This window comes from Geotrypetes seraphini, chromosome 15 (genome assembly GCF_902459505.1).
Source record: "Geotrypetes seraphini chromosome 15, aGeoSer1.1, whole genome shotgun sequence".
Taxonomy (NCBI): domain Eukaryota; kingdom Metazoa; phylum Chordata; class Amphibia; order Gymnophiona; family Dermophiidae; genus Geotrypetes; species Geotrypetes seraphini.
In genome coordinates, this window is record NC_047098.1 from 19432814 (window position 1) to 19452795 (window position 19982).

The 19982-nt window shown below is 43.7% G+C and overlaps 1 protein-coding gene across 7 annotated transcripts in view; it reads left to right on the forward strand.

Annotated features, from left to right (window-relative positions):
- CFAP74 (cilia and flagella associated protein 74) overlaps nt 1-19982 on the forward strand; it is a 194777-nt gene that overhangs the window by 10695 nt on the left and 164100 nt on the right. For all 7 annotated transcript variants that reach the window (XM_033922641.1, XM_033922646.1, XM_033922642.1 and 4 more), the window contains 5 exons: nt 179-277; nt 10293-10397; nt 14117-14290; nt 15714-15824; nt 17845-17947. In XM_033922641.1, the coding sequence (XP_033778532.1) occupies nt 179-277; nt 10293-10397; nt 14117-14290; nt 15714-15824; nt 17845-17947 (592 nt within the window). The remainder of the gene's footprint in view (nt 1-178; nt 278-10292; nt 10398-14116; nt 14291-15713; nt 15825-17844; nt 17948-19982) is intronic.

Sequence of the window (19982 nt, forward strand, 5' to 3'; positions counted from 1 at the left end):
AATGAGCCTGTTTAAGAAGAGGCTTTTTGTGGCACCTAATTTATGATGCCAATCTATAGAATTGCCACCTTTGCTGTTTTTTGGACTGTCAACCAAGTCATCTACAAAATCTTTTGCTGGTAGCATTTTAAGATATCATAAAGCCTTCATGTAGTCTTTTTTTTTATTATTATTGAAGGGAAGAGCAGAAAGCATGCCGGCTTCGGATTGAAAACCTAGAAAATGAGCGTGACAGCGTGGCGAAGGAGATAAAGGCAGAAGAGGAGGCTGGTAATATGTAGGTAGAATAGAATATTGTTTCCATAAAGCTACATGGTTTTTGTCTGAGATGTTAAATTGTGCTGGACTGGTAATTAGAGAATGACACGGTGACAAAATTCATCACCGTTCCCGTCCCCACGGATAACCGCGGGAAACCATTTTCATGTCATTCTTTAAGGAGAGAGGGAAGAATCAGAGTATGAATGGCCACAACCACTGACCCTCAAGCTTTGCTTTGAAGAATGCTGGCATAGAAGGACTGAGGTTGAAACAGACACTACAGAATGACAGTCTCTGGTATCCAGAGCAGATATTGTGATGTCATAATGCTTCATTCCACCAGTGCCTAAGAGCCAATCACATCAGTGATGTCACAATGGCTTCATTATCCTTGGCTCACATAAGAATCAGAGTATGAATGGCCACAACCACTGACCCGCAAGCTTTGCTTTGAAGAATGCTGGTGTAGAAGGACTGAGGTTGAAATAGACACTACAGAATGACAGTCTCTGGTATCCAGATATTGTGATGTCATAATGCCTCATTCCACCAGTGCCTAAGAGCCAATCACATCAGTGATGTCACAATGGCTTCATTATCCTTGGCTCCCATAAGAATCAGAGTATGAATGGCCATAACCACTGACCTGCAAGGTTTGCTTTGAAGAATGCTGGTGTAGAAGGACCGAGGTTGAAATAGACACTAGAAAATGACATGGGATTATTTCCCGCGGTTATCCACGGGGACGGGAACGGTGATGAATTTTGTCACCATGTCATTCTCTACTGGTAATGTTCAAATTGCTTCCGGAATAACTTGAGTAGTGGCAAGACGCTATACTGCTCATGCATAATAGTTGTCACATAAGTGACATCCGGGAAAACCAGGACATGTCCTCTTTTTAGAGGACTGTCCATCTGGCCCGAGTAGATTTTCCAAAACCAAGCAGTTTGTCCGGATTTGGAAAGCCCTGACAAGCTCTGTCCGAATCTGGAGGGCCTCTGAGCATATGCGAATGACGTCACACACATCTGCGCATGCTCCAGGCCCTCCAGGCATGGCTGGAGCTCATCAGGGAAGAGAGGAGGCTATGTGGGGGTGAGGCTGGGGGTGGAATGGGGCGGAGCTGGAGGCTGAACTGGGCGGGGCTGGAGACAGAATTGGGTGGGGCTGGAGGCGGAACAGGGCGGGGTCATGTGTCCGAGGTTTTGCGAAAGAAAATATGGTAACCCTACTCTTGCAAAGACAAAAAGGGTGTGGTTTATTGCAGCACATTCTCTCTGAGTTGGAGTCCTCCACCTACAGAACACCCAATGGGGGTTACTGTTTCACTATCACATTTTCAATAATGAGGGACAGGCAAGCTCTGTAGGACTCCAGAGAACATAAGAACATAAGAAATGCCACTGCTGGGTCAGACCAGTGGTCCATCCTGTCCAGCAGTCTGCTCCTGCAGCAGCCCCCAGGTCAAAGACCAGTGCTCTAAATGAGTCCAGCCTCACCTGCGTGTGTTCCAGTTTAGCAGGAACTTGTCCAGCTTAGTCTTGAATCCCTGAAGGGTGTTTTCCCCTATAACAGCCTCCGGAAGAGCGTTCCAGATTTCCACTCTCTGGGTGAAAAAGAAGTTCCTTACGTTTGTACGGAATCTATCCCATTTCAACTTTAGAGAGGCCCTCTTGTTTTCCCTACCTTGGAGAGGGTAAACAACCTGTCCTTATCTACTAAGTCTATTCCCTTCATTATCTTGAATGTTTCGATTATGTCCCCTCTCAGTCTCATCTTTTCAAGGGAGAAGAGGCCCAGTTTCTCTAATCTCTCGCTGTACGGCAACTCCTCCAGCCCCTTAACCATTTTAGTCGCTCTTCTCTGGACCCTTTCGAGTAGTACCTTGTCCTTCTTCATGTACGGTGACCAGTGCTGGACGCAGTATTCCAGGTGAGGGCGTACCATGGCTCAGTTCATGATCCCCTTCTTAATCATTCCTAGCATTCTGTTCGCCCTTTTTGCCACCTGTCTGTAGAGATTGAAAACACAACACTGCCCCCACTGGCAATAGTGCAGTTGGAGGACTCCCATTCAGCTTCAAGAGGACAGCGGGACTATTTCTGCTGATAGCCAATGACATGACTGGAGTGTCATCTACAGTGACCCTCATTAGCCTGGAATTCCAGTTCCGCATACGTTAAAGTTCTGCTCCAAGCTTACAATTCAGGATGAATTTGAATCTGCCTCTGTGTTGTTCAAGAAAGTCAGTTTAATGTCTTGTGTCATGGCATGTCAAATATCAATGTAAAAATTAATACTGGTAAGAATAGAAACCCACAAAGTGGATTTGCACTTTCATTCAAAAAGTTCAACCACTACGAATAAGGAGAAGAATACACACGCTGAAATCCTTTTTCTAAATAAAATCCTGTTTCTAAATATACATAAGCAAAGGAAGAAAAAGACCGCAGTGGCGGTTCAGACTTCTGTAGAGAGAGAACAAACCCACCTTACGTAGCTTCAATTATCTGTCAAAAAACCGGTAAGGATAGCCATAATCATGATAAAGTGGGACCAGTGAAGTAGCGAGGGTGAGAGACGCCCAGGGAGCTGGCACCCCTACCCCGCCCTCTACTCCACCCCCCCCACCTCATCTGCTCTTTCCCCACCCCCTCCTGCTGCGTGCACACCACTTCCCCTGTACTTCTTTAACGTTCGGGGCACAAGCAGCAACCCCAGCCTGCTGCTCGCGCCAGTGTTGGCTCTTCCTCTGATGTCACTTCCTATGCACGGGTCCAGGAAATGACAACAGAAGAAGAGCCGGAACTGGCACAAGCGGCAGGTTGGGGTTGCTGCTCGCGCCATGAACATTAAAGAGGTACGGGGAAAAGGAAGGTGTGCACACATGGTTGGGGGAGGCAGGGAAGGGCGGGGGGAGGCACCCCTATTAAGACAGCACCTGGAGCGGACCGCCTCCCCCCCTTACTAAACTACTGAGTGAGACCTTCTTCCTTTAAAGGCTGCCTTGTGTACCGCATATTCCTTGCCATCTTATCCACCCAGCATGTGCTGAACAGAGATTAGTGAAGAACTTTAATTTCAATAGTATCGGGATCCTGTTAGGAGGAAAAGCAAATCCACATTATTATGTTCAAATGATTTTATTGATGAAAATAGCGAAACAATCATAAACAGACTAAGAACATAAGAACCTAAGCAATGCCTCCGCTGGGTCAGACCTGAGGTCCATCGTGCCCAGCAGTCCGCTCATGCGGCGGCCCAACAGGTCCAGGACCTGTGCAGTAATCCTCTATCTATACCCCTCTATCCCCTTTTCCAGTAGGTAATTATCCAATCTTTTCTTAAACCCCATTACCGTACTCTGCCCTATTACATCCTCTGGAAGCGCATTCCAGGTGTCCACCACACGTTGGGTAAAGAAGAACTTCCTAGCATTCGTTTTGAATCTGTCCCCTTTCAACTTTTCCGAATGCCCTCTTGTTCTTTTATTATTCAAAAGTTTGAAGCATCTGTCCCTTTCTACTCTCTCTGTTCCCTTCATGATCTTATAAGTCTCTATCATATCCCCTCTAAGTCTCCTCTTCTCCAGGGAAAAGAGACCCAGTTTCTCCAATCTCTCAGCGTATGAGAGGTTTTCCATCCCTTTTATCAGACGTGTCGCTCTCCTCTGAACCCTGTCGAGTAAGAGACAATGGAACATCTTCCGTTTTTATATACATAATGCAAAAATCACCTATCCAACTATTCCCCACTAACAGACCTGGGTCCAGAAGCAAAAGCAAAGCACACCAGGGCCCTGGACTCTTCTGAGTCCTGGAGGAGCCCATCCATCATCCTTCCCCTCCACTCTAACAGGAAAACTGTTATATCAGATGCATAATGACAAAAAGAACGCCCACCCAAAGAGCGCAGTCTCATAGCCAAATTCAAATGGCCCACCATCCCCAGAACTATCCCCCCAGGGACTCTCCGCCCAGTCAACTGCAAACAGCCCAAATTAAGACAACCACATTAGTATGGCACTACGGCCCTTTGGGTTCAAGGATTGTGGTGTCAGGTCAAAAGCGCGCCGGGACAAAGGCGTGTGCAGACAATTGAGCGCAGCGCGGAGGTGCGCGCCACAGAAAATTACTGTTTTTAGGGCTCTGACAGGGGTGTGTGGGGGGGAACCCCCCCACTTTACTTAATAGAGATCGCACCGCATTGTGGGGGCGTTGTGGGGGGTTTGGGGGGTTGTAACCCTCCACATTTTACTGAAAACTTCACTTTTTCCCTGTTTTTAGGGAAAAAGTTAAGTTTACAGTAAAATGTGGAGGGTTACAACCCCCCAAACCCCCATAACGCCGGCGCAATCTCTATTAAGTAAACTGGGGGGGCTCCCCAACAAAAACCCCCGTCGGAGCCCCTAAAAACTGTAATTTTCTTCGGCGCGCGCATCCGTCTTGCGCTCAGTTGTCGGCGCGCACCTTTGTCTTTCGCGGGGTTGTCTATGAACCAGGATTGCAAGTAGGGTTCCCAGATGTTCATGACCACATTATTATTTGGTGTCAGATTTAGGGTACTAAGGGCCAAACATTAAACCTATAGTCATTATCAAAGAACACAGGAGCCAGCTTTTCAAAATGATTGAGGGTGCTAAACCCAACAAAAATTACCCTCCCTGGACACACTCAAGGAGTTTGTTCAATATTGGGGATGCTCAAGCATCCTTAACACCCACAGAGCTGGAGCCTGTATCAGGGAAGGGTTCTTTTTGCATTGATGATGTGGTATCATTGAAGCAGATGGCTTTATGTTGTACTGCTGAGTTGAGGAAGACCAGGCATGACACTTCTGTCTCTAAGATGTCATAGTCCGGCTGATGCAATTGGTCTTTGGGGAGTTTTCCAGCCTCACAGCTTTGCCTCCTGCTCTGCTCTTCAGACAGCATCAACCTAAGCATTAGAAAAGGGGAATGATTAATCTCTTCTTCTCGGAGGTAAGATGCTGTCTTTAATTTCTTACAGAAATGAAAGAAAATAGATGATTTCAGTTCTTCTATAAGAAGACTGATGTGACAACTAGGAGCATTGTAAAATCCAACCACTTTCATTCAGGGAGCCAAATTTGCGACAAGTCCAAATTGTAAAAAGCCACTTTCAGAGGGATTTGAATACTTTTAAAAGATTATTAAAATGATATTTATTTCATAAAATGAAGTATGAGTGTTGAGCACCTTAGCTTTGTGGTAAAACCCTGGACATTGTGGTTAAAAGTGAGTGTATTTTTGCGACTGTTTAATTTTATGTAGCTGTTTATTATTTATATTATGTGTGTGATTTTGGTTTTTTTTTATATTTCTTTCTTCATTTTTAAAATAAGGAAACAAGTGTACAATAAATCAAGTCATAATATACATTCTTCACTTGAAACTCTACAGTCATCTTATACTATAAATTACCTCCCATCCCTCCCTTTCCAATATATTTGTAATTACCTTATCACATTTTACATAAAACCCACCCACCCACCCACCATATACATACTAAATGGGGATAAATACAATTATTTATTATAGTAATCTATTAATGGTCCCCACACATCTTTAAATTTCTTAAAATAACCTTTTCTAACCGCCAATGTTTTTTCCATTTCATACACATGACACATCGAATTCCACCAGAAACAGTAGTTTAACCCTCTATAGCAGGGGTGTCCAATGTCGGTCCTTGAGGGCCGCAGTCCAGTCGGGTTTTCAGGATTTCCCCAATGAATATGCATTGAAAGCAGTGCATGCAAATAGATCTCATGCATATTCATTGAGGAAATCCTGAAAACCCGACTGGACTGCGGCCCTCGAGGACCGACATTGGACACCCCTGCTCTATAGTCTTTCCAATTGTATGTTGGATGACAACTCCTGTTAAAATCATTAACAGCTTATTATTATTCGAGGAGATTTGACTTTTGGCCCTCATAGACATCCCAAACAAAACTGTATCATATGACAGGGCCACATGATTCTCTAACATACAATTTATTTGACCCCAGATCAATTTCCAAAAATGTGTGTGATTTTGTGACCCGCTTTGTAAAAGGTAGGCTATCAATGAATAAATTATAAACTATAATCATCTTTTCAACCTCCAAAGCTTTCTTTGATTCTATAACATTCTTAATACATTAAGGATCTCTGTGTGGTGAATCCTTCATAGCTTAGGGCCTGTTTTACAAAGCTGCGCAGCAACAGCCCCGAAGCCCTTTAAATCTCTATGGTCTTCGGGGCCGTTACCACGCAGCAGCCGCTAGCATGGCTTTGTAAAACAGGTCCTTAGTCTTTTGTCCAGTTTGTTGCCAGTATATGTTGTGAATTAGTAACAGGGTTGATTTGTGTAATTACAGAGTTACAGAGCAAATATACAGTGGTCATTACTAGGCACTTTTGTTTATTCATTTTCAAAAATTACAACAAGTGTACAACAATCATTCATAAATATCTTAATTAATCACTTGACATTCTTATTTGTAATATTCCATAGATAATTATATAAGAAGCCCACCCCTCCCACCCATATACTAATAAATAACAATTATGAATTATTATCCTTCATAATCCCATCCCCCCTTATCTTGTCCAATATTTAGGTGTTTAAGATGTCTGATCATCAGAATAAATCGTCAATGGCCCCCAAATCTTTTTAAACTTATTATAATTGCCTTGTTGTAGAGCAAATACCCTTTCCATTTTATAAATATGACACACTGAATTCCACCAAAAAGTATAATTCAATTTAGTATAATCTTTCCAATTCCCTGTAATCTGCTGAATGGCAACCCCTGTTAATATTAATAAAAGTTTATTATTATTCGCTGAAATTTGGCTTTTAAATCTCATTGATGTACCAAATAGTACAGTATCATATGAAAGGCCAACATGACTTTCTAACAATGAATTAATTTGTTTAGTACTAGGCACTTTTGGAATACGCAAACTGTTAAGAATAAGAGCCAGAGGTTCATAGGCTCTCACCAAGCAGGTCATTTTTTTTCTGTTCAAATTTTATTGAAGTGTCTGCTTGTGTGGTATAGTAGAGACAATGCTCTACTTTTTCAATACAAATAACATCAAACTGGTAAACATTTTGACATTCCAATTATTTCCCTGATTTGCCACCCCCTTCCCCATCCTCTCCTTTTATCTTAGACATTACATTAGTATGGGTACACATAATTGGAAAAATTATGACAGATTGAACTATAATTTTTGGTGGAACTCAGTTTGCCATATATATAAGATGGAGCGTACATTTGCAACACAAAAAGGATATATCGATAAATTCAAGAGGATTTGGGGACCATTAACAGATTTTTGCAATGAATGATTTTAATTTTTTTCCCATAATAAGATAATGGTTAAAGAAGGGAGGGAGGGAAGGGATAAGGAATTTATTCTCTTTATAATACATTATAAATAATATATTATAATGAGTGATAATCTTATGTGAAATTAATGTAATAAGGGGAGGGAAAAGGGTTCATAATTAAATAATAATTAATAAAATTATTACAATATATATGTTATATAAATTCATAAGAAGAATAATATAAAATATGGTTTATATAAAGTACATTATAGAGAATTCAAGTGTATTGTTAAGACAATTGTATGGAAAATTTATAACACTTGTTGGTATATGAAAAAAAATCAATAATAAAAAAAAAAACTTAAAAAAAAAACACATTAGTATGGGTACATTCCTATTATACATTCAATAAGAGTGTGATTATTATCATGTTCAGAATCTTTTGGCATAACCATTGTGTCTCTTCCTGAAGGATAAGCGGTTACCGTATTTTCACGCATATAACGCACGCGTTATACACGATTTTACAAACCGTGCATAACCATGCGCGTTATACGTGTGAGCGCGTTGTACAAATTTTTTTTTTCATTCTGATCCGGCATTCCCCCTGCGAACCGGCATCCTCCCCCCCCCCCCCCCCGCTCGCATCACCCCCCCTCCCCCGCGATCCTACATCCCCCCCAGCACCGCAAAGACAACTCTTACCCGATTGGGCACCGGCACCAGCACCAATGCACAGGATGTGCCAGTGCCAGTGCCCGAAGATCCTCCCTCGTTGGGTTGGGCTGGGCTGGGCTGGGCGGTGCGAGAGAGATCCTCCTTCTTCCTGTGCCAGGCTGGACTGGGCTTTGAGCATTTGCGCATGCTCAAAGCCTTCTGGTCTTGCTCTTTCCGAGGATCTCTCTCACACCGCCCAGCCCAGCCCAGCCCAGCCCAACGAGGGAGGATCTTCGGGCACTGGCACTGGCACATTTTGTGCATTGGTGCTGGTGCCGGTGCCGGTGCCCAATCAGGTAAGAGTTGACTTTGCGATGCTGGGGGGGGATGTAGGATCGCGGGGGGGGGGGGGTGACGCGAGCAGGGGGGGGAGGATGCCAGTTCGGAGTAGGCGGGAGGAGGTTTTAGCATGCGCGGTGTACGCATGTGCACGCTATATTAAAATTTTATTACATAAATGTCTGTTCCCCGCGCGCTAAACCCGTGCGTGGTATATGAGTGAAAATACGGTACTCACGTTTTTTTGAGTTTTATGGATATTCATTTACTGATCGATATTCAAAACAGCAATGGCCGCTGACTGGTTAAATTGCTTGTTCAGGGCTGTCTGCTAATTTTCATGTGCTCTTAACTGGTTATCTCCACTGAAAATTAGTGGTTAGGCCTGGGTGAAAGCCAACTATTTTGGGAGTGTGCCGGGGCAGAGTCGGCAGTGCCAATATTCAGCCATAGTAACCGCATAACTACTACTACTGTATTTCTTATCATTTGTATAGCGCTGTTAGACGTATGCAGTGCTGTACATTAAGCATGTAAGAGATGACCCCCCTGCTCAATAGAGCTTACAATCTAATTAAAACAAACAGAAAAAATTGACATCCTTCTGCAGAAAAAATTAACTCATTATGCCATATATATAAGATGGAAAGAGTAATTGCTATGCAGAAAGGGATTTATAATAATTTTATAAAGATCTGGGGGCCATTGGAAAAATGTTTTAATGAGTAGACATCATTTTCCTTGGATACTATATGTACACACTGGGGGTCGGGGGGTGGTTTTAGAAGTATACAATCATTAAGTATTCATAATATGTTTATGATAAGTTTTGTTTGAAATATTTAAGGAAGGGTGGGAGGGAAGGGATATATGTTTTCCTGATGATATTAGAAAGGATTTCAAGTGTTATATAGAAGTTATAAATGATATATTTCTGTACACTTGTTGTGTGATTTAAAATGAATAAATAATTTATTTTTTTTTAAATTCTTTATTCATTTAATAATTCACAAGTATACAGTAAATATCAAACAATTAGAATACAATATCACTTGAAAATCTACCATATCATATAACAAAAAGATATATTCCCCACCCCCTCCCACTTCCACATACAACAAAAAAAATATACCACATGAATATAATATCTTATCATTCATATATATTATTAATAGAAATCCAACCCCCCCCCCCAATCTACATGTAAGAATAAAAATTAAAATGAATAAAGAAATTAAAAAAAAAAACCCCAAAACAAACAGGACAAATAGGGGTTAGAGAATTACTCACAGAGGGAATGATAAACAGACATGATACTTTACAAGTGAGCGGGAGTTAGGAGTTAAAAACGGCCTTGAAAAAGTGGGCTTTTAGCCTAGATTTCAATACTGCCAGAGACGGAGCTTGACGTATTGACTCAGGCAATCTCTTCCAGGCATATGGATTATAGCAAAGCCTTTGACAGTGTTCCACACATCTTATAAACTAGACATGCACATCTAAACTTCACTCTAGAATCTACTGGTAACCAATGTAACGTTTTCATCAAAGGAGTAACATTCTCAAATCTGTGGATAATGCCAGCTGTGGTTAGGAAACCACTGATTGCCGCTGGCTGAATAGCGGGTCCCCAAATTTCATAATTTCTAGTCAGTGTCTTTCTTTTTTTTTTTTTTTCTGTGCCAGCGCGGCTGTCTTCCGCCTACATGGAATTCACAGACGCCTGACCACCGAACTGGACAATGAGGAAGATATACAGTCAACCATTACTTTGATGCTTCGAGAAAATGAGTAAGTTAAGGAGCGGGCAAGGAAGCAACAACTGTTCTGCGGCGCCTACTGGTAAAACATCGCAGCATTGTGGGTTAAAGCCAAGGCTGTGGAGCAGGTGGAGCAAACTTTCTTTCTTTTTTTTTTTGTAAATCTTTATTAGTTTTCAATTATTAACAGTGCAATACAGTGAATTTAAATCAAACAAAAGCACTTTAAATATACAAATATTTCAACAACAAACATTTTCACTTTCAATTCCCACACTGATTCCTCTATTTTTCTATTATCCTAGCCTGACTCTGACTCCTACTATAAATAGTAAATCTAAGAGAAGTGTGATGTAATTATAGAAACAGAGAATATTTCTGTATACACAAAATTAGAACCAGTAAACCATAAAATATATTTATTTGAAGTCCGAACAAAAAAAAAAAATGTAAGTATAAAATAATAAATTTGCCTTATAATGTTGTACATTTTTATTTTGAAGTTAGATTTGGGGCTCCTTTTATCAAGCCGCGCTAGCGGGGTTAACGCATGCGATATTTCATCACGCGTTCTGAGCGGTTCACAACAATTGAATAAGATACAAACAGTACAAGCTATGTAAAAACAGCATTTAAAAGTCAGTAAACAAAGAAATACATAAAATTATAAAATGCATAAAAAGAATGCGGACAATTTTACATAGCAAAAAGTATAAAAAGCGTTAAGACCCTAGCCTAATAAATAATTGAGTTTTTATCCCCCGCGCTGGCCTAAAACTACCGCCTGCTCAAGAGGAGGCGGTAGCGGCTAGCGTGGCCAGCGGTTTAGCGTGCGCTATTACACGCGTTAAACCGCTAGCGCGGCTTGATTAAAAGGAGCCCTTGGAGTCAGTACATTTTTACTGACTCCGACCCCGCCAAAATTACTTCCAACTCTGACTCCACAGTCCTGGTTAAAGCCTTATTATTATTGTTCATACTTTTAGATGGAGGAAATCATCAAACATTCACTTATGATATGACTAAAACATTTTAGGTGGGAACAAGCCCAAAGCCAGCCAGGTTGGTGGAAAAGTTCTACACTTGCTAGGGCTGATCTGTTGGTACAGTTGGAACAGTTCCTGGCCAGCCACATCTATAATAATAAAAAGCTAAGCGCGCATGCGCACTTGCATCGCGTGTTCCCTGATCCCTTTTCTGTCGGGATGTGCTGGGAACAATGCGCATGCGCGCTTACTACTACATCACACATGGCAACTCAGCTGGGGCAGTCGGGGCCTCCCACGCCGCGCCCAACCCGCCCATACAACTCCCGCCCATGAAGCGTGAGCAAAGCACGGCCCGGCCCCGCTCCCACCAGGCGGGACATGGCAGACCCGACATGTGCTGTGTCCGTCTGTGGCCGGCAGCTTCAGTGCATGCGCCGGCTTGGCGCATCAGACGGAGGATGAAGGCAGTGCAGAGCAGCGCTGGCGGCGGCAGTGTCAGGTAGGGAACAAGTCGACGACTCCCCCCCCTCCCGCACCAACCGCTGCCGCTCCTGTATGAAGCGGCCTGATGAGGTTCGCGGCCGGCTGTAGTGAACCTCGCAGGCCGCTCTCCACATGGAGTACGTTCCCTCTGACGCGATCGCGTCAGAGGGAACGTGCTACCATATGGAGAGCGGCCTGCGAGGTTCAATACAGCCGGCAGTGAACCTAAGCAGGCCGCTTTGAACAGGAACAGGAGCGAAAGGGGGGCTGCTTTGGGGGGAGGGGTGTGCTGGGGGCAGACAGCAATCAGGGACGGGGGAGAAACAGAAGGGGGGCCACAAAGCAGGCAGGAAAGCGGCTAAGGAGAGAGAGAGAGAGAGAAAGAAATAAAGACAGACACACACATATACAGTGGTACCTTGGATTACGAGCATAATCCATTCCAGGAGCATGCTCGTAATCCAAAATGCTCGTTTATCAAAGCGAGTTTCCCCATAGGAAATAATGGAAACTCGCTTTGATAGGTTTCCCCCCCCCCCCCCCCGAGGCCAGCAGCGCTGTTCCCCCCCCCCATGAGAACCGGCATTGCTCACCCTGAAGGTCCCCCCGTGAACTGGCACCCTCTCCCCCGCGATCCACACCCCCCCCGCCGCCATCGGGCACCCCCCCGCCGCGACCTGAGGTCCCCCCAACCCACCCGAACCCTCTTCTTACTTTGCTGTAGCCTCGGCAGCGGCACCGGCACCAGCATGTCCTGTGCATGGTGCCGGTGCCTGAAGATCTGCTTCCTGTGCTGGGCCTTGAGAGTTCACGTTCAACATGAGAGTTCACGTTCAACGTGAACTCTCAGGCCTTGAGCATGCGCACATGCTCAAGGCCCAGCACAGGAAGCAGATCTTCAGGCACCGGCACCATGCACAGGACATGCTGATGCCGGTACCGCTGCCGAGGCTACAGTAAAGTAAGAAGAGGGTTCGGGGGGACCTCAGGTCGCGGGGGGGGTGCCTGATGGCAGCGGGGGGGGGTGCCCGATGGCGGCGGGGGGGTGATGGATCACGGGGGGGAGGGTGCCGGTTCGCAGGGGGGGCGCTCGCAAATCGAAGCGCGCTCAGTTTCCGAGGCGCCGATTTTGCGAATGTTTTGCTCGTCTTGCAAAACACTCGCAAACCGGTGCACTCGTAAACCGAGGTACCACTGTATATTCTAGCACCCGTTAATGTAACGGGCTATAAGACTAGTAGTACATAATCGTCTATCTGCCGATATTTAGTGGGAGACAGCTGGCTATCTTCCTCGGAATATCCAGGTCGTCAGATAGCCCAGTGGCCAGTTGGTCACTGCCAATATTCAGCGGCTCACCAGCTAAGGCACACGGCCAGATAGATCTGCTTTTTAGGTGGGTCTAACTTTGGCAGCGAGACCTAAGCTGGCCAGCTGCTAAATATCGGCTCGGCCAGCTACATCCATGGCCATGAACTTTACCCCAGAAATTCAGTGCTGGTGGCTAGATATGGCTCTCTTGTCAATACAACCTAACAGCTGACTCTATATGTTTTTAGATCTCCACTAAAGCCAGCCAGTATAAATATCAGTAGGAGAATCTTAAGTAAGTTTATCTTAGTACTTTACAACTTACAGACCTCAGTGGTATCATCTGTATGCCACTAAACTTTTAGATCATACAGAATATCGATACCCCTAATCGTCATTGGTCTCTTATAATCGTTTTATATATTTTTTAAATATTTCAATACATATATTAAAGTGATATACTCATCTTGTACTACACGGGTGGGGGTAAGCACTCCGACGTAGTTAGGGGCGAAACGTAGAGATGGGTCTTAGACGCATGTGCATACTAATCTAATCTAATCTAAACCTTAAGTTTATATACCGCATCATCTCCATGAGTATGGAGCTCGACACGGTTTACAAGAACTTAAAATAGTAGGTAGAGAAGAAGAAAAAAAAAGGATTACATGAACTTATGTGAAGAAGGGGGGAGAAAAAAGGGGGGGAAGGAAAAAAAAAAGGGGGGAAGGATAGAGTTACAAACGTCGGGATCGCACACTAGCGTACCGTGCAGTCGGAGGGGGGCCACAGATCGGGGAAGCAAAGGACGTTAGTGAATCTAGCCCTTTGTTTCCTTCTAATTCAGTAGCAAAAAGAAATTAGGGAGCCTGGGATTTTTATTCTATTGTATTTCCTGCCAGGTGGTCAGTTTGGGTAAGAAGTACCATCCCTCATTAACACCAGCTTTGCTCTATTTTCCCCACAGGTATGAACTGTGGCAGATGGAGACCGGGCAAGTGAAATTTGAAACTCTGAGTAAACAGGTGGAGAAAGAGGAAGGAGAGTATAATAAGCAGCGCATAAAGCAGGCAGAGCAGCGAGTCCAGAAGGAGCAGCTTGCAATCGTCCAGGCACATCACAGGCACAAGAGGGAGATACAGTAAGGCCAGGCTGGAGCCAAACTAGTATTTCTGTGTCCCCTACTTGTGTTAATCTAGGGATTGATGTTCAAGGCGATTGAATTGGCCAGGAGACGCTGCCCAGAACCTGACCAAACATATGCCCACCTGCACACTGCACGCTGTTTGCGATGGGGTAAATTATTTGTATGCCGTCTAAAAAAAAAAACTGGCGCGGAAAAGGTCAGCGCTTAGCGTGATTCTATAAACTGCCTTCAGAGTTAGATCTCACCTATGTATTGAAATAAATAATATGGAATAATTTTCAAGTGATGTATAGGAATTAAATGGTGTAATATTGTTCACTTGGTGTAAGATGGAAAAATGAATAAAGAATTGGAAAAAAAAAGATCTCACCTCCTTTAAAAAATCCTTAAAATCTTTTTTATAAATCTTTATTCATTTTCAAAAAATTACAACAAATGTACAACAATCATTCAGAAATACCTTAATTCATCACTTGACAATCTTATTTGTTTTACTCCAAATAAATAATTATATAAGAAGCCCACCCCTCCCACCCATTATCAATAAACATATTTTTAAAGATGCTTTTAACATTAAAATTTTAGATTTGTTTTATTATTCTCAGATTTTTAACTTTCCCGTTCCCCATTGTTCTCTTCCTTTTTTTAGTCTATTTCTTCTAAAAAGAGTTGTAACTTTCCCCTCCTTTCCTCCCAATTCGTTTGTCTTGTCTTCAAGAATTTTGTCATTTGGTTTGTCTTTTTTGTAATTTTACTTATTTTTTATAATTTTGTACATCGCTTAGCAAACCGAATAAGCGATTCATCAAATACTAATAAACTTGAACTTGAACTTTATAGAATCATAAGTAATGCCTGCACCTAAGGCATATTCTGTAACAGTATGTCTAACTTTTAGGAATGCCCATGACCCGCCCATGCTCCTCCCCTGGCCATGCCCCCTTTTAGATCTGCACACTAGAATTTACACGCACCATTTTATAGAATAGGTTTAGAAAGTTGTGCGTGTAAATTCTAATTAGTGCCAATACCTGCTTGTTAATTGGCAGTTATCTGCGCTGATTGACTTGTTAAACAATTAAGTTGCGCATACAAATCGGCAACGTGCACAGATTTGTGCATGCAACTTTGGCCGCAGTATATAGAACCCAGCCCGATATGTACATAGTTACAGAATAATGCTTAGGTGCACTTTTGGCATTTAAACGCGTGTATGTGCACATACGTGTGTAAATGCCATTATTCTAATCATTTCCATATGCAATCAGCATATAATTACCCCCATTATCTTGTACAGGGGGGCAGCATTACTCAGCCTGGCAAATCAACCGTTATATACTGTGAACCACTTAGACTTTTACATATATAAGTGATACATCTGATAAATTGATGCTTTAGCCTCTCTCTTTTACAATAGCAATGAAATGGAAGACCTGAGGGATCGAGAATTGAAACATCGAAAAACAGTAGAAGCTGCCCAGAAGAATCATGAAATAGCTGTCCAGTTCCTAAAGGAAACCTTAAGCAGGTCTCTGCATTTTTCGGGTGTTTCCAATCATTTTCACGGCTAACCTATCAGTCAGATTATTTTTCGCACTGACTCATTCAGAACATTCAGCCCCTGTGTGTGCCTACCCTGCAGTCTCAAAATCTTATTTGGCCAGCTTTCTGAAAGCAAACTGCTTTGAGGTCAAGAAGTCTACCTGATGGTGATACACATCATGGGTATGCTAGCCCAAGGGTAGGAAATTATGTTCCTTGAGAGCCGGAGCCAGGTCAGGTTTTCAGGATATCCACAATGAATATGTATGAGATGGATTTGCACGCACTGCCTGCTTGAGATGCAAATCTATCTCATGCATATTTATTGTGGATATCCTGAAAACCTGACCTGGCTCCGGCTCTCGAGGACCGGAATTGCCTACCCTTGTGCTAGCCCATTTTCAAAGGGAAATTCTTTACCGAGTTGGCTTTTGAAAATGTGGTCCAGCACAGACTTTGTATCCGCATTTAACTAGGTGAAAGTATGTGCCTGGAAGTATACATAGTGTTTAAAACTTAAAATTACTATGAGAATTTTCTTTCCCCTGACCTAACCCTGCTTACTTTCACTCAAAGTAAGAGGTAGCGTTATTTAAACCCTAGTTTTACCCTCTTTCTGACACAGCAGCAGTGGATTCAGAAGCTAATCTAATCTAATCTCAAAGTTCTGAGTTGCACTGTGTCCAATACAGACTCAAGGTGACCTACAATTTGAGAGTTATTGGTATACAAAGTGGAACATTGCAAGCGCTATAGGAGAAGATACATTTCTCAGGGGGGATAGGGATTGATCAGTTTTTGAATGGTAAGAGGTTGGCTGTATAGTATAGGTGCTGATGGGATAGGTCTGTTGTATAGGTCCAAGGGTTAGTTATCAGTAGGGTATATGCAGTCTCAGAGGTAGGTCTTAAGCTCTGAATGGTTCATCCTGAGACACAGTGGTGTAGCGAGAGTGCGAGGCGCGTGGGGCGGTGACACCTCCTCCTCCGCCCTCTTCTCCACCCCCCACCCCCATCTGCTCCTTCCCCCATACCTCTTTATTGTTCCCGGCATGAACAGCAACTCCAACGTGCTGCTCACACCAGCTCTTAACCTCTGATGTCACCTTCTAGGCGCAAATCCAGGAAGTAACATCAGAGGATGAGCTGATGCTGGCGCGAGCAGCGGGTTGGGGTTACTGCTCATGCCAAGAAATGTTATAGAGGTATGGGGGAAGGGAAGGGACACATGCATGCGGTAGTGAGGGGGGGGGGGGGAAGAAGCAGGAGGGGCGGAGAGGAGGACGAGTGTCAGCACCCCCACCAAGACGGTGCTCAGGGCAGACTGCCCCTACCTCCTTACTATCAGGTTTCATTTTTATTTAAAATTTGATATACCGCCTTATCAAAATTTAAAGCGGTTTTACATAATATATAAAAATAGGGTATAATAAAAATGTACATTAAAAACAAATAGCAAACCAATGCTTCAAACGATCAGACACACTGACAAACATTGACTTACCGATACAGGATGGAAATGGGCAGAAATACAATATATATAAAAAGAAAGAGAGGGGAAGAGGGAAAAAACAAAAGGAAGGGGAACAAAATATAAAAAGTCTAGAATAATGTAAAATAAGCTAAAATGATTGTATAATGGCAAGGAACAGATTTCCAATGCCGTCCTTAAAAAGACTATCATACATCATATGCGTCTTTAAAAGAAAAGCCTTCAAGTTACTTTTAAATTTGTCAAGGGAGGTCTTTGTATTCACTTGCAGTGCTTTAGCTCTATAAAGAAGTCTTATTGCCTCTAATCCATTTTTCTTCTGTTTTTCCTAAGATTAGTGGCTGATACAGCTCAGTCTCACTAACTGGGGGCAACTGGGTAAACTGGTTCCTGGGATGAACTCTATGATACCACTCTGTTGCCAGAAACTCCGCTTCCCCCCCCCCCTCCTCCTCAAACACATCAACTCCATGACTTATCTAAGGCCCACCTTGTGGTCTTTGTTATTCTGACAGAGTTCACCAGAAGGAGGCCAGAGAGGAGGTGAAAACACGTGAGAACATGGAGAAAAGGATGCAAGTTGTTCTGAGTCTGAAGAATAATATAGCTGCCAACAGGGTAAGGCAGCCCACCAGCGATGAAGTCCATGTGAAATCACTTTCTTTTTCTAGTTGATATTCAGCTGACGTCACCACCACTAGACAGGCTAGATCCAGATATTCAATACCAGGCCATGTCTGGGTTCAGGCATTGAATATCTAGAGTCAGTCACAGACCCAGAAGTTATGTGGCTGCTGGCTGATATTATTTATTTATTTAATTTTCTATTCAAGTTTTATTAGGTGTTTATATACCGCCTATCAAGGTTATCTAAGCGGGGTTTTTTTTTTATTTTTTTTTAAATTCTTTATTCATTTTTAGAACTTACAATCATCATAAATAATAAAACCCTAAGCGCGCATGCGCACTTAGGGTTTCGTGTTCCCTGCCGCCGTGTTTTCTGATCCGTGGCTGGATTCTATTTTAGAACGCGGTGGAAGGGAACACTCTGGCCACTCCCCTCCTCCTGACCTCACTCGCCAACCGCTGGAGAAGCGCAGGCAAGCTCTCTCCCTGCATGCGTCCTGGCTGCCCCGATTGCCCTCCGTGGCTGTATTCTGCGGCGACGGTGGCTCTCAGTCCTTCCTGCCAGGCGTTGCCGGAGGAGCGTCTCTAATCTTCCCGCAGCGGACCCGGGGGGGGGGGGGGGGACGTGCTGACGCGCCTTAGAGCCTGGGCACGAGCTGGCCATGGCTCTCAGCGTGGGCCCGAAGGCAGGTCGCTGAATGCAAGAAAGCGCCCCGTGGCTGGAAGCCTTCGTCAGCCCGCTGAACGCAGGTACGGTGCGCGGCCCCCTTTGCTTCTCGCCTCGCTGTGAGGAGGGGGGAAGCCGCGGGCCTTTAAATGCTCTCCTGTCTCTTAGCCTGTGCAGTCACTGATCCAAATTTGGGTTTGGAGCTGGGGCTGAAAATTTGGGGACATGTGAGGGAAGGAGGCTTTACTAGCAACCGTTAATGTAACGGGCTTAAACACTAGCAAGTGTATAAGCAAATAAAAACATTTTTAACTTAAATACAACACTTAATAATCTACAAAAAATCAATTTAGAACTTATCTCCCCCCCTCCCCCTTAATCAATAATAATCTTTGAACACATAAAAACATATTATAGTCCCCATCCTTACATTCCTTACATTTATACAAAGGCCAAAATCTACCTACCCCCCTACCCCCCACCTTAGACATGCATATTTAAGGGGAAAAATAGTATTCATTCGTTACAATAATTTGTTATAGGCTCCCAAACATCCTGAAATTTTCTTAAATACCCCTGCTGTGTGGCTATTATCGAAGCGGTTTTACAATCAGGTACTCAAGTATTTTCCCTATCTGTCCTTTCCCGTTTTCCTCAAAGAGCTCAGAACGGGTTACAGGTTAAACATTCGTAATATACAGTTAACAGGTTACGATTTGCACTGGGTTTGCCATAATTACAGTACAAGTTTACGATGCAAGTTTTTAACCTAAGTTGACATATACTAGGGGGTCTAATATTAATATACAGTTTACCGGTTACAATATACCCTAGTTATCCTTACAGTGCAAGTTTTTCAGTACAGGTTTTATCCTAATTTGACACAGACAGTTTATAGGTTAAATTTGCTATAGCCATTCAGGCCCTGATTCTCCAAAGTGCATCCCGATTTTAGGCGTCCTACAGCTGTCTAATCAGCCAATCGGGATGCACGTTTTTTTTAAAAAAAAATGCTCCCCAGGCAAGCCTGAAGGCACCTCCGGGAGCCTAGGGAGACCCGCAAGATGCCTAAGCTCGTCTAAGGGCCTTAGGCGGGCCTTAGGCTGAACCTAGGCGGCCCTACGCGTCTCCCTAGTAGAGGAGAAGCTTAAAATGTAGGCCAGCAAAATGCTGGCCTACATTTTAAGTAGACGCGGCCGCTATACTTATCGCGGCAAGGGATCTCTCTGCCGCTATAAGTATAGCGGGCCGCGGCCCCCTGACCAGGAGGGTGCCCAAACCCTCTGCCCGAAGACACCCCCCCCCGACACTACCGATCCCCCCCCCCGACAATATCGATAGCTGGCAGGAGGGTGCCCA